Raw genomic sequence first — 18,111 nt, 5'->3', positions numbered from 1 at the left:
AAAATTCTGTTCGTGAGTGAGAATACCATGTACTGTATACAGTTGGCCTAGTTTGTCGTGAAGAAGAAAATGTGTAGTGTGCGGCAGTTGACACGAAGCTCACATCTGTATGGAAAAGGAAACTCAGGAAACATGAGTAGAGAATTTGATTTGATTTCATCAAATATTGGAAATTTAAGAAAATGTAGATGGCCTTTTCATTCTTTGCATAAGCTACTTTTCACAATGTATTATCAGGATTTGTTGTATGTAGAAATTCCATAAGTTGTATGACGTGCAAAATTTGTATACTAGAGTTTTATCACCAAAACAAATGCTGACACTTTAATTGTTTGTTTGTTAAAGGTCAAAATATATTGTATATGGGAAATCCATGCATTATTAACATGCATACCTAATTAAAAATAGTTAAATGAAAGAGCTTTCTCTCTCATTTCGTAACTAATTTTATCATTATTTTTATAGATGAGGACATGCAGTTGAAATACTTCTCCAATTCCCCAAGATCTTTAAGCATTCTTGGTTTCACCCGAAGATCTAATGTTTCATACCACCTCCGTGCTGGAGATCAAGTTCTTGTTATTACCGGTCGGGAAGGTGATGAGGTGAGACAGTTTTGTTTACTTTCATTCACAGTTATGCCTCTTTTTGCTATTTCTAAACTAGAAATTTCATGGAGAAATGAAAAGCAAAAGAGTGGAACATAGCAAGCCTTTTCTGCATTTATTAATAAAATATGTAATAGGTGACTAGTTGAACATCTTTATTTTGCAATACCACTTCAAACCTTATGATTTCCTTCAAATTATTTCTGTTATATTTTTTTCCATATTCTCTAAATGCAATCATTAGTGCTTTAGTTATCTCATGTGTACTATGTGCATATAGGGAGGGAAATAGCCTCTTTAATCAAATATTAAACATCTCACATCATTTTTTTTAGGTTAAAAGTATGAGGACTCTGATTTTGGTATTTAAAATAAATTATAGGCAATTCTCAGGATGAATATGTAACTTCATAAGCTCTCGAAGTTTCTTTTTCATAGTTGTATAACTTTCAATATATTACATGTAATTTATCGGTTTGTCTATAGTAATTTTTACAAAGTAAGTAATGTTTTGTGTGTAATTCAGTACTATACTCATTAGTCATTCTGGTGTTGTAGTTGATAACTGCCCTGTTCTTATCATGAGCTCCTTATGATACTTTAGCTATCACTGTGTTAAACTGCTGCATTATAGAAACTGTAATGTAAAAGTAGCATTCACATGTCATGGCTGTCATTATTAACTGATGTCAAAAATCAATAAGCATCATCAAATATCTTTAAATATCATTGAATATTATAGTATGGCTTGTTTGTCTTGAATGGGAAATTTTACTAGCTTTGGGAATACATGTACTTTCTTTTAATGCTTGAATTTTTGTAGGCTTTGCGTTTTGGTTTGGATATCCTTTTGTCTATATATTTGGTTCTTAAAAAATCATGTACTTAATGATAATGATTCTCTTTTCAGACAGCTGCTGTTGCTCTTTCTGCCTTTATTCATGCTTTGGAAGTACTGGATTTTGTGGGGATTACACGTAGGGTTTACAACAAAAATTACGACCCTGTTCTTGGTGTCCTCTTTCCTGAAATTACTAAAGAGTATGAGGTAGGTTTGAATATGTTCATGAATAATAAGTAAGATTAATTTCTTTTTCCCAAACAGAAATGAAATTTAGAAGACATTACTGGTAATAATTAGCATTCATTTGATGAGTCTTACTCGTTAGTTACATAGATAACATCTAGGAAGCAATGTTGTGATTTAGGTAATACGTGTGAGGAATGTGAAGTCCTTATTGTTCCTCTTATGAAGAGATATGTTCAGTGGGTAACTGACCAGACAGATTAAAGCGCGGTTTATGCGGTCAAACGGTTCGTCGAACTGTTGTCGAACCTGCTTGTCAAATGGTTCGAAGAGGTGGAGTCGGTCACAAATGCATGAGGTTTGTCGGCAATGAAGCCCCACCCACAAAAGTCGGGTGAGAACAGACTTTCTTCGAAACGTTTGCCAAACGTGTTCGACTACCATATACCCCGTTCACACATTTGAGCATCATTTCACAGACTTCTGTCGAATTGTGTTCGACGAACCGCTTGACTGTGTAAACCCGCATTAAGATTTCCAAATATAAAAGGTAACTAATGTTTAGTTCAGGGGTAAATTCAGGAGGGACGTAAGTTACCTGATTATAATAGGGACAATGAGGATATTGTTACTGTATTATTATTATCATCATTATTATCATTATTACTAGCCAAGCTACAACTGTAGCTAATGATGAGCTTTTGGGCTTTGATGCTCATGCATTTTATAAGCTCTGTACCTTTTTGGTGCATTTATTAAATCTCAGAAGACCAATGACTTAAGGCAAAGGCAGTTTATCTGTTACTAATTTTTCAACATTGTAAAGATTTTTTATAGTTCTTTACTTCTAAGTTAACTTTCCATGCAAGGCTGCTTTCCTTGCGAGGGTCTTTGGGCTTGTATGATTCTGCTTTTTCATCTAGGGCGGTATTCTGTCAAGTAATGATAGAACCCATAACAATAATAAGGGGTGGATGTGTCATCCCTGTTCCTTCTCATCCTAAACTTGAAATTCCATTAATTGTGGGTCAATTTCTCTGTAATATGGACTGATAAGATTAAAGAGAGAGGTATTGAGTGATTGATTTCCACTATAAGGAATAGGCCCTTAATTATGTTGGAAAAATTGTGTTTTAGTTTATTGCATCATCACTCGTTTCATAATTGTTTGATAATTTGATTAACATTTTTTCAGTTAAATGCACGTTTAGTGATAAGTTTACTGGTTTTTGTTAATTCGGCTGCATTGGGCATCTTTCTAAGACATATTTTCGTACTTTCAAGATAATACAATATCATTAACCCTTTTACCCTCAGGCTATTTGGAACTTTCCAACCCATAACCCCCAGGCGTTTTTTTTTTTTTTTTTTTTCGAAGCACATTTTGCAGTATATATTTTTTGCATTGCTCTAACAGCCTTAATTTTCATCATAGAGAAGTCAGGTTGATCTCATTCTTTTTTAAAATGCCTGAAGTTTCTCATAAAGTTATCAAAAATATGCAAAAAAAAAAAATGTATATAGCAGTTTTTTGCAAGGACGTACGTACCAGTACGTCCATGGGGGTAAAGGGATGAGTTTTGTGAAACGTACCAGTACGTCCATTGGGGGTAAAAGGGTTAACAGTGTGCTATAATGAATTTATTTTATGAAGGTAGAAATTTATAAATTAATCTCCAATTTTTAAAATCTTGTGCAATGCCTGAATTCCTTGTATTTTCTGCTTGGTGTTAACCCTGGATAGGTACGGTCCTCGGGCACCCCTTTAAGGGTATACTCGGACGCGAACGACCCCGACGCCAAAAAAAATTCTTGAAAAATCAGTTTTTGCAGTAACCTCCTTTTTTCTTTTGCCAAAAAAAACTTCAATGAATGCTTAAAACAACTGTAAAGATAAATACTACTCATCTGCAGAAAAACTATTTATTATAAATATTTTAAAAAATTAAGTAGAAAAAAAAAAGACCTGACATAAAAATTCATAAAAAAAAAGTTTATACATATATACACAAATCCTTTTAGGAATTGATTCTTGAATGTTTAGGACACATCTTGATGTATTTTGGATGAAGTCAGACCCATGGAGGTGAAGATCTGAAATGAGAAATAAAGGGTAACTTTTTTTGGCCAAAAAAAATTGTCCAAATTTCATGAATTTTTTTGGGTACCCAAATGAAATAGGAAGTGGCTAATTTTTTTAGGGAATAAACATATGTTATCCTAAAATAGAAATATGTAAAAAAATCTTCATTATTTTGTAAATTACATTTATATCAGGGGCCATATCTAAAGGTAATTTTTTGAGTACTTGGAAATTTTGTAAAAAAATACATATATTTAATATATAATATGATATTTATGCAGGTAAAAATACACCAAAATATCACAAATTCTATAGGGAACAAGAATATATATAGATAGGGCAGCTTACGCTTCGGATATGTCCACAAAATGGCCGCCAACCACACTGACTCAGACTCCCTAATCTGCCACTTGAAATGTAGGAAGGGTATGTCAATTTCAAGGTGTTATTTACTAATCTAATTATTATTGGATATGCATAAAAATTGTATGGCGGGTTGCTGGATAATTGTCGATTATTTTACGACTATAAAATTAAAATTCTGACCCAAAAAATTTTTTTTGAAGGGAAATAAAATCGAAAAAAAAAATGTAAAACAATATTTTAGCTAAAAAAATTTGATGATATTCAATCAAAAAAAAAGTAAACAAAATTTTCCGACAAATAAACATCTAGAGGAATCATTACTCTGTGATAGTTCCTTAGTACGTAGTAATTTTGAAAGAATTGGGAAAAAACGAAAAAATGGCAATCACCGGAAAATCGAACACATACCTATATATACGCCATATCTGGCTAAAAAAAAGATAGGCATGGGTAGCCAGATCATCTAGAAACACTTTCCAACACTATAAAAATATAAGTTTTGCGACACTACTTGCCAATTCCTTACGGTAACATGACTAAGCAAAAAAATGCAAAACAAATAAAAAGGGGCACTCGTGGAAAAATGGCCATTCTAATATACGGCATTTCAGAAAAAAAAAATTTCAGCCACGTGCTAGGCAAACCATCAAGGCATATTTTCCGACAAATAAACATATAAATGAAATATTACTCTGTGATAGTTCCTTAGTACGTAGTAATTTTGAAAGAAATGGGAAAAAACGAAAAAATGGCAATCACAGGAAAATCGAACACATACTTATATATACGCCATATCTGGCTAAAAAAAAAATAGGCATGGGTAGCCAGATCATCTAGAAACACTTTCCAACACTATAAAAATATAAGTTTTGCGACACTACTTGCCAATTCCTTACGGTAACATGACTAAGCAAAAAAATGCAAAACAAATAAAAAGGGGGACTCGCGGAAAAATGCCCAACATTCTAATATACGGCATCTCAGATAAAAAAAAAGACATGCACGTGTTAGCCCAACCATCAAGGCACACTTTCTAACACATAAACATGAAAAAAAAATCAATAATATACGGCAATTCCTTACTACGTAGTAAATTTTTACAAATATTGAAAAAAAAACAGAAATTGGCAACCGCAGTTAAATACCCAATATACCAATAACTACGTCGTATCTGACAAAAACAAAATCACGCATGGGTAGCCAGATCATCTAGACACACTTTCCAACATTAAAAAAGCAAAGGTTTTACGACACTATTTCGCAATATCTTACGGAAAAATGACTTGGCAAAAAAATTAAAAAAAATTAAAAAGGGACACTCGCGGTAAATCCCGACATTCTAATATACGACATCTCAGATAAAAAAAAAGACATGCACGTGTTAGCCCAACCATCAAGGCACACTTTCTAACACATAAACATGAAAAAAAAATGAATAATATACGGCAATTCCTTACTACGTAGTAATTTTTACAAATATTGAAAAAAAAACAGAAATTGGTAACCGCAGTTATATACCCAATATACCAATAACTACGTCGTATCTGACAAAAACAAAGTCATGCATGGGTAGCCAGATCATCTAGACACACTTTCCAACACTAAACAAGCAAAAGTTTTACGACACTATTTGGCAATATCTTACGGAAAAATGACTTGGCAAAAAAATGAAAAAAAATGAAAAAGGGGCACTCGCGGTAAAATGGTCCTCGTGGTGATGAACGACATTTTAACTAAAAAAAAAAACATGCACATGGTAGCCAAACAATCCACCAAGACTTTCCACAACTGATAACCTATACAAGTTGCACCATTCTACGACAATTTCATAATACGTAATAACTTTGATAATTATGCAAACTACCTCAGAAGGGTAAACTCGGACGCGAACGACCCCGACGCGTCTCAGAAATCGGGGAAGGAGTACAGCTACAGCAATGCACATCTGGACACTACTAGAGCGTGTAGGGGAGACACCTCCTGCAGGTCGATCACCCACAAATTCAGTCACAGGGGTGAGTCACGTGAGAAAAACCTGTTTTTTTTTGACGCTCGGGGTCGCAAACGACCCACCGTACCTATCCAGGGTGGTGTTAAAATCCCTCCTAATAATCATTACAATAATACTTTCATATCTAAACACTCCAACTATAAATTTCAGGTGGCCACAACTCATTAGTGATTCTCCATTTCTATGTTATAGGTCAATTATCAGTTTTTTTCTGCATCGTTAGTTGTATAGGGAAGCTTTATATTTCCTATACAGTATATGTCAAAGCTGCAGTGTATGTGTATGCACTACATTTAGGGCTACCTGCAACATCCTTTGCACATCACATTATAGGAGGGAATGATTATTAGTAGCATTCCTTTGATTCCTGGTTCCATTATTTTCATTTGTCCATTTCATTTCCCTACCTATAATCCAGTGTTTTAAATCTTTAGTTTTCATTTCTAGTCTTAAGAACAAGATTCATGTTAGTGTATGTACAGATCAAGTGTGGAGGAATTAGCCTACAGCAAACCAACGACTATCATGTGTGTTCCTTTCCAAGCTAGCCAGCCCCCCCCCCCCCCCCCCCCCTCATGTAAAGTAGATGCAGAAAATTACTGTATGTTTTTTAATTTTATAAATAATATAAATTTGTATAAGCTTTTGTAAGTCAAAGAATTACTATTTTTAAGTATTTATAATCTAGTAAATTACTATTTTAAGCTTTTATAACTCAAAAATCAGTCACGGGGGAGGGTGGGCTGTGGCACCCCTAGCATTACCAGCCGAACTCGGTTGAGTCCCTTGTCAGGCTGGGAGGAACGTAGAGAGAGGTCCCCTTTTCTGTTTAATTTGTTTGATGTCGGCTACCCCCCAAATTGGGGGAAATGCCTCGTTATATGTATGTATTTATATCAGTACAGTATTTGGAAGTACGATTATCAGAGGGCCTTTGATTCCTACTTTTACAGCTAAAGCATAGGTGCTTCTATGTGGAATTATTTGTAATAGTTTGGATGAACTTAATGCTGACTTTTACAGTGTCTTATATGGATACCACTACCCTTCCAAGAAGATGTCAGGTCATACACTTTCCCGTCTCTCTCTAAGACAATTGAGAAATTATCAGACAGTGAGAAGCAAGCTATGGATGATCTCATAACTGCCATGGATCTTACAGAAGAGAAGTAAGAGTCAAATATGATTCAGTAGATTTTTTAATAGATAACCTGCTGAAATTGGATTATTAAAATATAAAATTAATTGTTCAAGATTAATATAGTTCAGTTGAAGCTACATATCCACAGGTATTGTGTTCGTGTCCCTCCTATATGTATGGGAGTCCATGGATATTAGTAGACACTAAAACTCAAAATGTTTTATCTCTCTAGATATTTGATGAAGAACTGTAATTTTACTTTAAATGCACAATACACATCAGTAGTGAATACATACTGTACTAAAAATTTAGATCAGGACATTGAAATTTTATACTGACAATATTTTCTTTGGCCATTTATATGTACATTTTTTGCATATTTTTTTAAATTGGTAAAAAGTGGTCAACTGTGTACTAAATAAGTGAATCCATGGATGAAAGGGGTGGATTGTACCATATATTTGAATATGATTAACGCTTGCCTAACTATTAATTGTATTTTTCAGTGAAAATGATGATGGCGCTACAGAAAGTTTATTAGAGCCTTCAGTGGTATTAAACCCACAGCTTCAACATTACTGTAATGCTTTAACTCATAGAGCTGTTCATGAGCATGACCCCCTTCCAGCACCGGCAGATCATGTTATTGTAAGTGAGATTATCTTTCTTTATCCCTAAGAATAGAAGTAGGTTGTATGTCTCACGTGTAGCTTAGCTAATAAAAATTAAAATTAGCAGCTTATTTGATATATAGCAATTTGAAAAAAAAAAAATTTGTTCCAACACAAATACTTACCTCGAACTACTTTCTTAGGAGTTACCTGTAATCTCCTCTCAACCGACCAGAGTTTTGTGTAGTATACCCTACGTCCGTTTTCTATGGAGGACTAACCCAGGAGTAATGAGAACGTGCCCCGAGGGTAGACCTGAGCTAGGTCGGCGTCAGCTTGGGTCCCGTTAGTCAGTAAGTTCTCTGGTCGCGTCGTGATACCATCATGCCGCTCTCATTCTCTTACGACCCTTTGTGTCCCGACTCGTGTGTCCCGCGTGGTTACCGCGTGGTATCTCTGTGCTTATCCCTTGTGTTCTCGCGTGTTCACTGCCTTTCCTTGTGCTTCCCAAGTGTATTCCTTGTTTATTCCCTTCGTTCCTGTGTCTTGTGGCTGTGTGCGATGGAGCAGATCCGCCGTTGTCCTGGGCCTAGAGCCGGAAAGTTGTGTGGAGCGTTCCTTTCCAAGCCCGAAGTGGACCCTCATTCCCTTTGCTCTTCCTGTAGAGGCAGTGTGTGCTCGCCATCGGATACGTGCAATGAGTGTGTTAGCTGGAATGAGATCCAGTGGGTGCGTTATGGCACTAAGAAGAAGTCGTCGAAACGCTCGCCCAGGAAATCTAGCATCTCTTCGCCGTTACCGTCACCCAGTGGACGGTCCGACGGGGCTTCTGTCTCGCCTTCCCCTACCCAGAGTAGAGGACGAGGTAAGTCCGTTGCGGGGAAAGAGCCGAGGGCCCTTCCCCAGGAGTCTAATGTGGGGGTTGCTGGGACTTCTCAGGCTAGTGGGGAGCCTGATAGTGCTGTGTCTGGGGGTTCTGGAGACTCTGCTCTTGTGCTTGCGGGGCACGTCTCCTCCGACGACCCCTTGTGGTGTAGTAATGTTGTGCCTGTTTCTTCGCCCGCTTTGTGGGCCTGTGTTTCAGGTACTTCAGCGGCTGGTGACGCCCAGGAAAAGTTGGACTCCACGGTAAGTGAGCCCTTCGGGTGGAGGCTCCCTAAAACGCCAGGTAGGTCCCCAATGCGGATGGAAGAGGGCCTGGATACCTGGTTCCCTAGTGTAGTACGTCCAACCTCTTTTCCAGCTCCTCTGACGACGGTTCCGGAGTATTTCCTACAACCCTCGACCTCTGGAACGCAGCAGGTAGCGAAGCCCTCCGTAGCCCCCGCTCCTGCCCGTCGGTCGGGTGGTACAGTATCGTCGGGCTCTTCAGATGATGGCGCTTCGTTCTCTTCAGAAGGGGAAGCGAGGAGGAGGCACCAGCGACGGAGAGAACGGTCCAGGAGCAGGCGTTCCCGCTCAAGGTCCCGCTCGAGGTTCAGTAGAAAACGGTCCCGGTCTCCACGGAGGAAGTACAGGAAGAGTAGGTCCCCCGATGGTGATTGGGTCTTCGTTCCCCGTAGGAGTGAATTGCAGAGTTCCCCTGACCGGCGGTCCAGGGATTACTCGCCGTGAAGGCCATCTTCCAGCCGCAGATATGACCCTCGCAGGGGGCAATGTGAGAAGGCCTCTTCAGGCAGGCGTAAGTCCGCGAAGCTTCCGGCTCACCCCGCCCAGCGGGGGGAGCCGTGCTTCCGTACGGGCAGCCTGGGCGAATCAGCACAGCTGGCTCGGCCCTTGGACTTAAAGGAACGGTTCCCTCCGTCGGGTCAGCCCACGGGATCCGCGTCCTCGTCCCCCAGAGAGATTACACGGACGGTAGTCCTCGCCGGCACGGCGATGCCCGTTCTGGCCCCCAACCCTGGTGTGGAAGTTCCCGCCGGGGCAGACCGGTACCACCGCAGGGGAGTACCTGTTGATCCAGAGCCGAAGCGCCCGGTAGGAGTGCCCGGTGACCCGGCTCCTCGGGATCAGACAGAAGGTACTGCTGACAGTAGAGAAGGTTCCCCGACCGAGGACTCGGCGTATTGGAAGGTAATAGGCCTGATACGAAGGCATCATCGGATTGAGGTCCAGCCTGAGCCGCTTGATGGAGGCACCCGTCCAGCAGAAAACCTTCCTGGCCCTGCCTGTGGCCGGAGATCTAGTCCTGGGATGGGCTCATGTATATAAAGTTGTGGCAGGCAATGCCGAAGCTCCCAAAACACAGAGCTCCTTGAAGTTGCTCCAAGGACTCAGGTCCCAGAGTAGGTTCTATGTGCCAGAGGGACAACGGCCGGGAGCCTGCAAAGTGGAGCCTTCCCTCGGAGTTCTGGGACAGGGTGCCCCTTAGGACAGAGCCTCCTCAGCCCCGATTTGCTTTTCGCAGTCGGAGGCAGCGATGATGGAGGAGATGTCGAAAGACTTGGTGCACGTCTCCTCTTGGTTGGACTGGTGGGCCTCCACGCTGGTAGGGGTACAAGCCACATATGACTTAACAGACCCGGAGCAACAGAACCTACTGAAGGAGCTTATCATCTCTGGGGGCAAGACCCTGAAGTTCCTTACTTATCAGTCCCTTGCCCTTTCAGCGAACTGGGTTCTACGCAAGAGGGATACTATCCTGGCGAAGCTTTCCCGGAAGATCCCAGACAGGGAGGCGAGGGCCATGAGGAGCCTTCCTGTGTGGGGTGACTCCGTGTTCCCCTTGAAACAGCTGGAGGAGATAATGGAGAAGGTAGCTAAACGAAAGGAAGTGAGCGCTCCCAGGCCTCAACCGGTAAGGAGGCCCCCCTACAAGAGGTCAGCATCAGACGGGCCCTCTACTTCTCAGGCCCCTCCTAGCCTGACGAGGAGAGAAGCCCCTTCTTCCTCGTGGGCTTCAGCGCCACAGCCCCCCCGTAGAGGAGCTCCAGCAGCGTCTGCCTCTTTTAGAACAGGGTATTCTGCTTCCAGGAGAGGCCGTTCAGGCCGCTCCTCCAGGAGGAGGTAGAGTGGGAGGCCCCCTACTCCTGTCCAAGCCTCAGGTTGGGGGATGCCTCAGACGACATTGGCAAGTATGGAAGGCTCACGGAGCGGAACCCTGGACAGTATCCGTACTGAAGGAGGGGTACAGGCTCCCGTTCTTAACGGAACCTCCACCTTTGATTCCGGCCAGCCTGTCGGAGTGGCTGGCACCCAAGGACCCGTTGAAGAGGGCGGCCCTAAAAGAAGAGGTGTCCACTATGTTGGAGAAGGGCGCCATAGAGGAGGTCCTGCACCCGGGACCAGGTTTCTGCAGCCGACTATTCCTGGTAGAAAAGGCGACGGGGGGATGGAGACCGGTGATAGACCTGTCAGCTCTCAACAAGTTTGTTTGCAAGACAGATTTCAAAATGGACACTCCGAAGTCGGTCTTGCAGTCCTTGAGGGAGAAAGACTACATGATGACCATAGACCTCAAGGACGCATACTTCCAAATCCCGGTCCATCCCTCAAGCCGAAAGTTTCTCCGAGTGAAATGGGGTACCCAGATCCTGCAATTCAAGACCCTCTGCTTCGGGTTGTCGACTGCTCCCCAGGTATTCACGAGTCTTCACGACAGTCTCGGTGTGGGCTCACGAGCGGGGTATTCACCTCATCCGGTACCTGGACGACTGGTTGCTTCTTTCCTCCTCAGAGGACGTTTTGAAGGAGCAGGGTGTAAAGCTTCTTCAATTTTGCAAGGGTCTGGGTATCATGATCAACCCAGAAAAATCAAACCTGTCTCCCTCCACCAGGATGACCTATTTGGGGATGACACTGGATTCCCGACTAGTGAAGGCCTTTCCGTCAGAGGAACGGGTAAGCAATCTAATAAAGATCCTTCTGCCTTTCCTTTCGGGGCAACCCAGGAGAGCCAAGGACTGGCAAAGGCTAATAGGTCATCTGGTGTCATAGGAGAAACTGGTTCCCCAGGGGAGACTCAGGCTCAAGGCCATCCAATGGAACCTGAAGGGCTTCTGGAACCAACTGGACTCGCCCCAAAAATTAGTCCCAGTTCTGCCAAACACAATACCCTCCCTGGAGTGGTGGCAGTGCCGGTCGAATACGTTCAAGGGGATGCCCTTCGCGACCGAGCCTCCCGAGATGCTCCTATTCACAGACGCCTCCAACCAGGGATGGGGAGCCCATCTCCTCAACGATACGGCGAGAGGAACTTGGACGGACGTGGAGAAAGGCCTACACATCAATGTCTTAGAGTTGAAGGCAGTCCAAAAAGCTTGTCTGCAGTTCATCGATCTACTAAGGGGAAACACTGTGGCGTTGATGTGCGACAACGCCACAGTAGTAGCGTACATAAAGAAGCAAGAAGGCCTCAAGTCAAGGGAGCTGTGCGATCTCTCCCTAGAGATCCTGGATTGGGCGGAGGCGAACCAGATAGTGTTATTGGCAAGGTTCATCCCCGGGAAGAAGAACGTCCTAGCCGACGGTCTCAGCAGGATGGGTCAGATAGTAGGAACAGAGTGGTCCCTCCTCCCAGAAGTAGCCAGGCTCATCATTCAACGGTGGGGTTCCCCAGTGATGGACCTCTTTGCAACCAGGCTGAACGCACAACTCCCCGTGTATTGTTCTCCTGTCCCAGACCCAAAGGCAGCCTTGGAGGATGCCTTTCAGCACAAATGGGACAACCTAGACGTGTACGCTTTTCCCCCCTTCACGTTGATCAGGCAAGTGCTCAACAGAGTAAGGGCTGCCCGAAACTTAAGGATGACTTTGGTAGCGCCCTGGTGGCCGGAGAGAGTGGTTTGCGGATCTAAAAGACCTGGCGAGCCATCCTCCATGGCCACTCCCCAACAGGCCAGATCTTCTACAACAGCCACACTTTCTCAGGTTCCACGACAACCCACAGTCTCTACGCCTTCACGCCTGGATACTATCGAGCGCCTCCTGAGGAAGGAAAGATATTCGTCAGGAACTGCTAAGATGATGTCGATATACCTGAGAAGGTCGTCGGCAGCGGTCTACCAAGCGAAATGGGCCTCTTTTACGAAGTGGTGCGCTTCAAGGAACATCAAGCCCCTCAAAGCCTCAGTCCCAGATATCGCAGACTTTCTAGTATATCTCAGAGACGAGATAGGGATGTCAATCCCAGCTATAAAAGGAGTACAGGCAGCCTTGGGTCAAGTCTTCCTTCTTAAGGGCATCGACCTGGGCTCCTCTAGACACATCTCTATGCTTATCAGGAGTTTTGAACAGTCCTTCCCTCCTCGAACTGTTAGGGTGCCTCAGTGGGACTTGGCTAGGGTTCTGAAGATGTTAAGTAGCCCCCCGTTCGAACCGATGAAAGATATTGTAGACAGGGATCTCACTCTCAAGACGGTCTTTTTGTTGGCCTTGGCCTCTGCGAAAAGAGTAGGAGAGATCCATGGGCTGTCTTACGACGTCTCTCATTCGAAGGGGTGGAGAGAATGGAGAGAAATCTCCCTCAAGTTCGTCCCTTCGTTCTTGGCGAAAACCCAGAATCCAGCAGTCTGGGATCCTAAGTTCGAGGGGTTCTCACTGCCAGCCATTCCTAAGACTGGGAATCCAGAGGATTTGAGGTTATGCCCTGTCCGTGCCGTTAGGAAATACCTTGAGAGGACTGCACATCTCCGGCCGGGCATCAAGAGCCTTTTCGTCTCCACAAGTGTTACAAAGAAGCAGGTATCGAAGAATACCATATCCTTTTGGTTGAGACAAGTTATTGCCAGGGCCTATAAGGAGGAGGGACTGGCCGTGCCAGGTACTCCTAAGCCCCATGACATTAGAGGACTAAGCACTTCCTTAGCCTTTGAGAAGAACATGGCAGTGGGCCAGTCCTTCGGGCGGGCACCTGGTCGAACCAGTCGACCTTTACTGCCCATTACCTCAAGGATTACTCAAGAAGGTCTTTAGACGGGTTCTCCATTGGGACAGTCATCTCCGCGCTCCAAGTGATTTAATGGTGAAGCCCCAGGCACAATCGTGGATAGTAAAACCAGGAGACACAGGTTCGTTCCTTTTCACCCTAATCCCCGTTTCCTATCCCTACCGGAGATAACCACACATGTAATTTTTATTTTTCCTAACATACTTACCGAGAACTACTTTCGGGTAATGGCCCTCCCTACCTTCCCCGAGTGCCTTTCTGCCCTTGCAGGGACTTTTTGCAACATCCGAGGAACTTACTGACTAACGGGACCCAAGCTGATGCCGACCTAGCGCAGGTCTACCCTCGGGGCACGTTCTCATTACTCCTGGGTTAGTCCTCCATAGAAAACGGACGTAGGGTATACTACACAAAACTCTGGTCGGTTGAGAGGAGATTACAGGTAACTCCTAAGAAAGTAGTTCTCGGTAAGTATGTTAGGAAAAATAAAAATTACTTAAAATTTTTGATGTTAATGAAGAATTTTAGGTTCTATGAGTAGATCTTAAATTTGTAATGCGCTGTGCACCATAGAACCCTTACTGAAAAGAGCATAGCCACCACTAGTCACAACTTGAGGAATTAGGCTTGGGTTCAAAACAAGGCAGGTTATTTATGAATTATAGATGATAGGTAAAGACTCACTGGCCATCTTAGGTTTTGCGAAAGAAGGGTAGCTTTTGAAGCTCATCAGTATCAAAGCTATACTCGTTTGTACAGTTTTTAGTTTATCCCCAGAGTAGCATTATCGTCATCATCCCTACTATAATCAGCTAACCTAGTCTTCTCTAGAAATTTACTGGAAGTAAAAGCAAGTTTTATTTTATGCTTTGAACTTTGATCACCAACCATAGAAGCATACTTTTCCATAAGATAGGCAGTTAGGCTTTCACATTCTTCACAACAATTTTATGAACCATAATACTGTACTCTAAAGGTACTCAAAACCTAAATTGAACAAACTGGAGTAAGGGACCTGTCATCCAAGCCAAATGCGATGCGTAAAATGAAGACATAGATGGTATGACTTTGGCAAGCCATTGCTGTTGCCTTTAGTCACTAGATTGCTTCAACACTTTACTAGGGGCCTAACTATAATAGAAGGAAAGAACAATTTTTTTTTCATTTTTAATGGTAAGCATCAATAACAACGAGCTTCGAGAGAAAAGCAATATGAACATCATGGGACGTTTATAGAATGAAATAAGATACCAACGAAGATCAAGAATAACTAAAAGTGATATAGAAGATTGAATTAGGATAAGGCATTAGAGGTATTTTGTTGAGAGATTTTCAGTTTAGCAGCTTTGAAGTTGCACAGTGCTATGTAAAAGACAAGGACTGAATTAAAAAAATTCACCATCAGTAAAACTGGTCATCATGAATGACGGTTTAGGAGAGTTGCTTAAAAAATTTTAGATTCCTCATCTTTGACTACCTTTCCATTGCTTTTAAACTTATAACCAATCTCCTGCAAATCCTTAGAACTTACCACTAGTATTTGTAGGCGGTAGGTTGGCCTGTGCACCAGCCGCCCGTTGAGATACTATCGCTAGAGAGTTATGGGGTCTTTTGACTTGCCAGACAGTACTACATAGGACCCTTCTCTCTGGTTACGGTTCTTTCTCTTTGCCTACACAGAAACCGAATAGTCTGGCCTATTCTTTACAGATTCTCCTCTGTCCTCATACACCTGACAACATTGTGATTGCTAAACAATTCTTCTTCACCCAAGGGGTTAACTACTGCACTGTAACTGTTCAGTGGCTACTTTCCTCTTGGTAAGGGTAGAAGAGACACTTTAGCTATGGTAAGCAGCTCTTCTAGGAGAAGGACACTCCAAAATCAAACCATTGTTCTCTACTCTTGGGTAGTGCCATAGCCTCTGTACCATGGTCTTACACTGCTTTGGGTTAGAGTTCTCTTGCTTGAGGGTATACTCGGGCACACTGTTCTATCTAGTTTCTCTTCCTTTTGTTTTGTTAAAGTTTTTATAGTTTAAATAGGAATATTTATTTTAATATTGTTACTATTCTTAAAATATTTAAATTTTCCTTATTTCCTTACCTCACGGGGCTATTTTCCCTGTTGGGGCCCCTTGGCTTATAGTATCCTGCTTTTCCAGCTAGGGTTGTAGCTTAGCATTTAATGATAATAATAATAATAATGATAATAATAAGTCTGTTATCCTTTTGAGCAGTATACCTTTGACCTTGAGAGGGAAACTTCAACCTTTTGGAGATTGATAATACTTAGCATTTGTAGGTTCTTGATTCTGAGTTTTCAGAGGATATTTATCCTGAGCCATATTTCTGTAACCAGTTACTGCTCCACATCACCCGATATTAAAAACTTGGCCTCAAAGGAACTTTGTGTTTGTGTAAATAGTAGAATTAAGGTGAAAGACAAGTGAAGTGTTTTATCTTATTTTGGAATATCATAGAAGGTATTTAGGTTTGTAATTATTTAATTTAACAAAACTTGATAAGAAAAGGCTGAAGCTTTATAATTGCAGTGATATATACCAAAATATTTATTTTGATAAATATCAGTTGATCAACAAAAAGATTATAGGATCTGCGAGGCCTGGGGAAATGATTGTAATATTCTTTTTGTAAATGTTCTAGTAAGTGTTTGAGCTGTGTGATTATTTATTTGAACATTTTATGTTCATGTGAATGACTGGTCATATCAGTAATAATTAATTTTTTTTATTCAGTCTGCTTGGTTTCATATTTTTCGGCTTACAAATTAATTTTTAACATCAAGACAAACAAAATAATTGGGAGTCCACTTCTTTTTGTCTTTGCAGAGTGTTTTAAAGCCACCTGAAGAAGTAATTGAGGGAAGAGATGCCTGCTCCAAGAAGTTAGCCTCTCTTTTCCCCACCAAGAAAATAGTAAAGAAAAGCAAGAGAGACAATAAAGATCTATTTGCCAGGTATAGTATGAAGATTTTTCACAACCATAAATGTTTCTCGAAAGAATGGAAAATATAAGAATTTTCAGAGTAAGTGGTCTATTGAAGTGACAGAAATAATACTTGTATACATACCTTTGCATATTATTTCAACGAATCTTACCTGCGATTCACCCTGCTTTGTTTGCTGATGCTTCCTCTTTTCAACCTCTAGCTTTAAAGAATTAAGATAATTTCCACTCTTGTACAGTATGTTATGGTTAGAAATGTCATTTATGGTGCTCTATGGCAAACAAAATTGGCTTGATGGCACTTCATTTGTTCCTACGTTCATACAAACCAGAGTCCTTTGAAATATATTTTCAGCATAACTGACTCTGCCGTTAAATTAATTGAGATAATAAAAACTGTTGGTTTTGGCTAAACCATATATAGATTATTACTCTCTCTCTTTGCTTATCAAGGACCTGATTGTTTACAATCATCCCTGTGATGAGTGTAGGTCATGGCCTCCTGTGCAGTGGCAGGTGTGTGCCTTGATGTGGGGAAGGGAGCTGTTCTGTGCAACCATATTGTATGAGCATTTCTTCAGGTTGACCTGTCTTTGTGCTCACTGATGGGCCAGACTCTCCCTGGAGACACTTAAGGCAGAGGGCATGGACTTCTCAGCCTCTGAGTCAGAGCCCATAGTTTGTTAGACATGGCCTTCTTCTAGGCAGTCCCTTAACTTACCCTGTGGTCAGGTGCAGTGACGTACTTTAACAAGTCAACGGGGATATCAACCCTGGAGTTTGTGGAGAAGTACAAGAGCCAGTCTTTTGTTGTCCGCCTAGAAGTCTGTGAACTTCCTAGCACATAAGTCAGCAACCAGTAGGCCAATTTGGTTTTGAAGAGAAGAGATGCCATGATGTCCTGATTTTCAAAACAAGTTTCAGAACTCGGTATGGGCAGCCACATCTTTCCTTCTGAGGAGTCACTTGCAGGAAGAAAAACTGGATAGAACAGCATGCCCGAGTGTACCCCTAAGCAAAAGAACTCTAATCTAAGACAGTGGAAGGCCATGGTTTAAAGGCTATGGCACTACCTAAGTCTAGAGAACAATGGTTTGAGTTTTGAAGTGTCCTTCTAGAAGAGCTTCTTACACGGTACTCATGTCCATAATGCCAGGTGTGGTGATTGCATATTTTCCTGTAAAGATGGTTTTGGTATTAGTTTTGAGATTGTGGTAATGCTTATTCTGCCCTCTTGTGAAGAGACATTTGTCATATGTGAGTTTTGAGATGTAAAACATATACAATATAATTGAAATTGCAAATGATTGAGAGTTAGTAAAGTAGTGTAATAGACTAGGAATTCAAAATCTTAAAAACTTTTCTTGAACAATTGTAGGTTAAGAGATTGAAAGATGGGATGCTCAAG

General features: G+C 41.7%; 1 protein-coding gene across 1 annotated transcript in view; it reads left to right on the top strand.

Moving 5' to 3' along the window:
• The window catches only part of Ku80, an 83,291-nt gene that overhangs the window by 45,678 nt on the left and 19,502 nt on the right, over positions 1-18,111 (top strand). The window contains exons 9-13 of the mRNA XM_068347953.1: positions 466-605; positions 1,519-1,656; positions 7,119-7,264; positions 7,743-7,884; positions 16,586-16,713. Of these exons, the coding sequence (XP_068204054.1) occupies positions 466-605; positions 1,519-1,656; positions 7,119-7,264; positions 7,743-7,884; positions 16,586-16,713 (694 nt within the window). The remainder of the gene's footprint in view (positions 1-465; positions 606-1,518; positions 1,657-7,118; positions 7,265-7,742; positions 7,885-16,585; positions 16,714-18,111) is intronic.

The sequence above is a fragment of the Palaemon carinicauda genome, chromosome 24 (assembly GCF_036898095.1).
Source record: "Palaemon carinicauda isolate YSFRI2023 chromosome 24, ASM3689809v2, whole genome shotgun sequence".
NCBI classification, from domain to species: Eukaryota; Metazoa; Arthropoda; class Malacostraca; order Decapoda; family Palaemonidae; genus Palaemon; species Palaemon carinicauda.
Note: the sequence above shows the minus strand (reverse complement) of the source record. Positions and strands in the feature narration are given on the sequence as shown.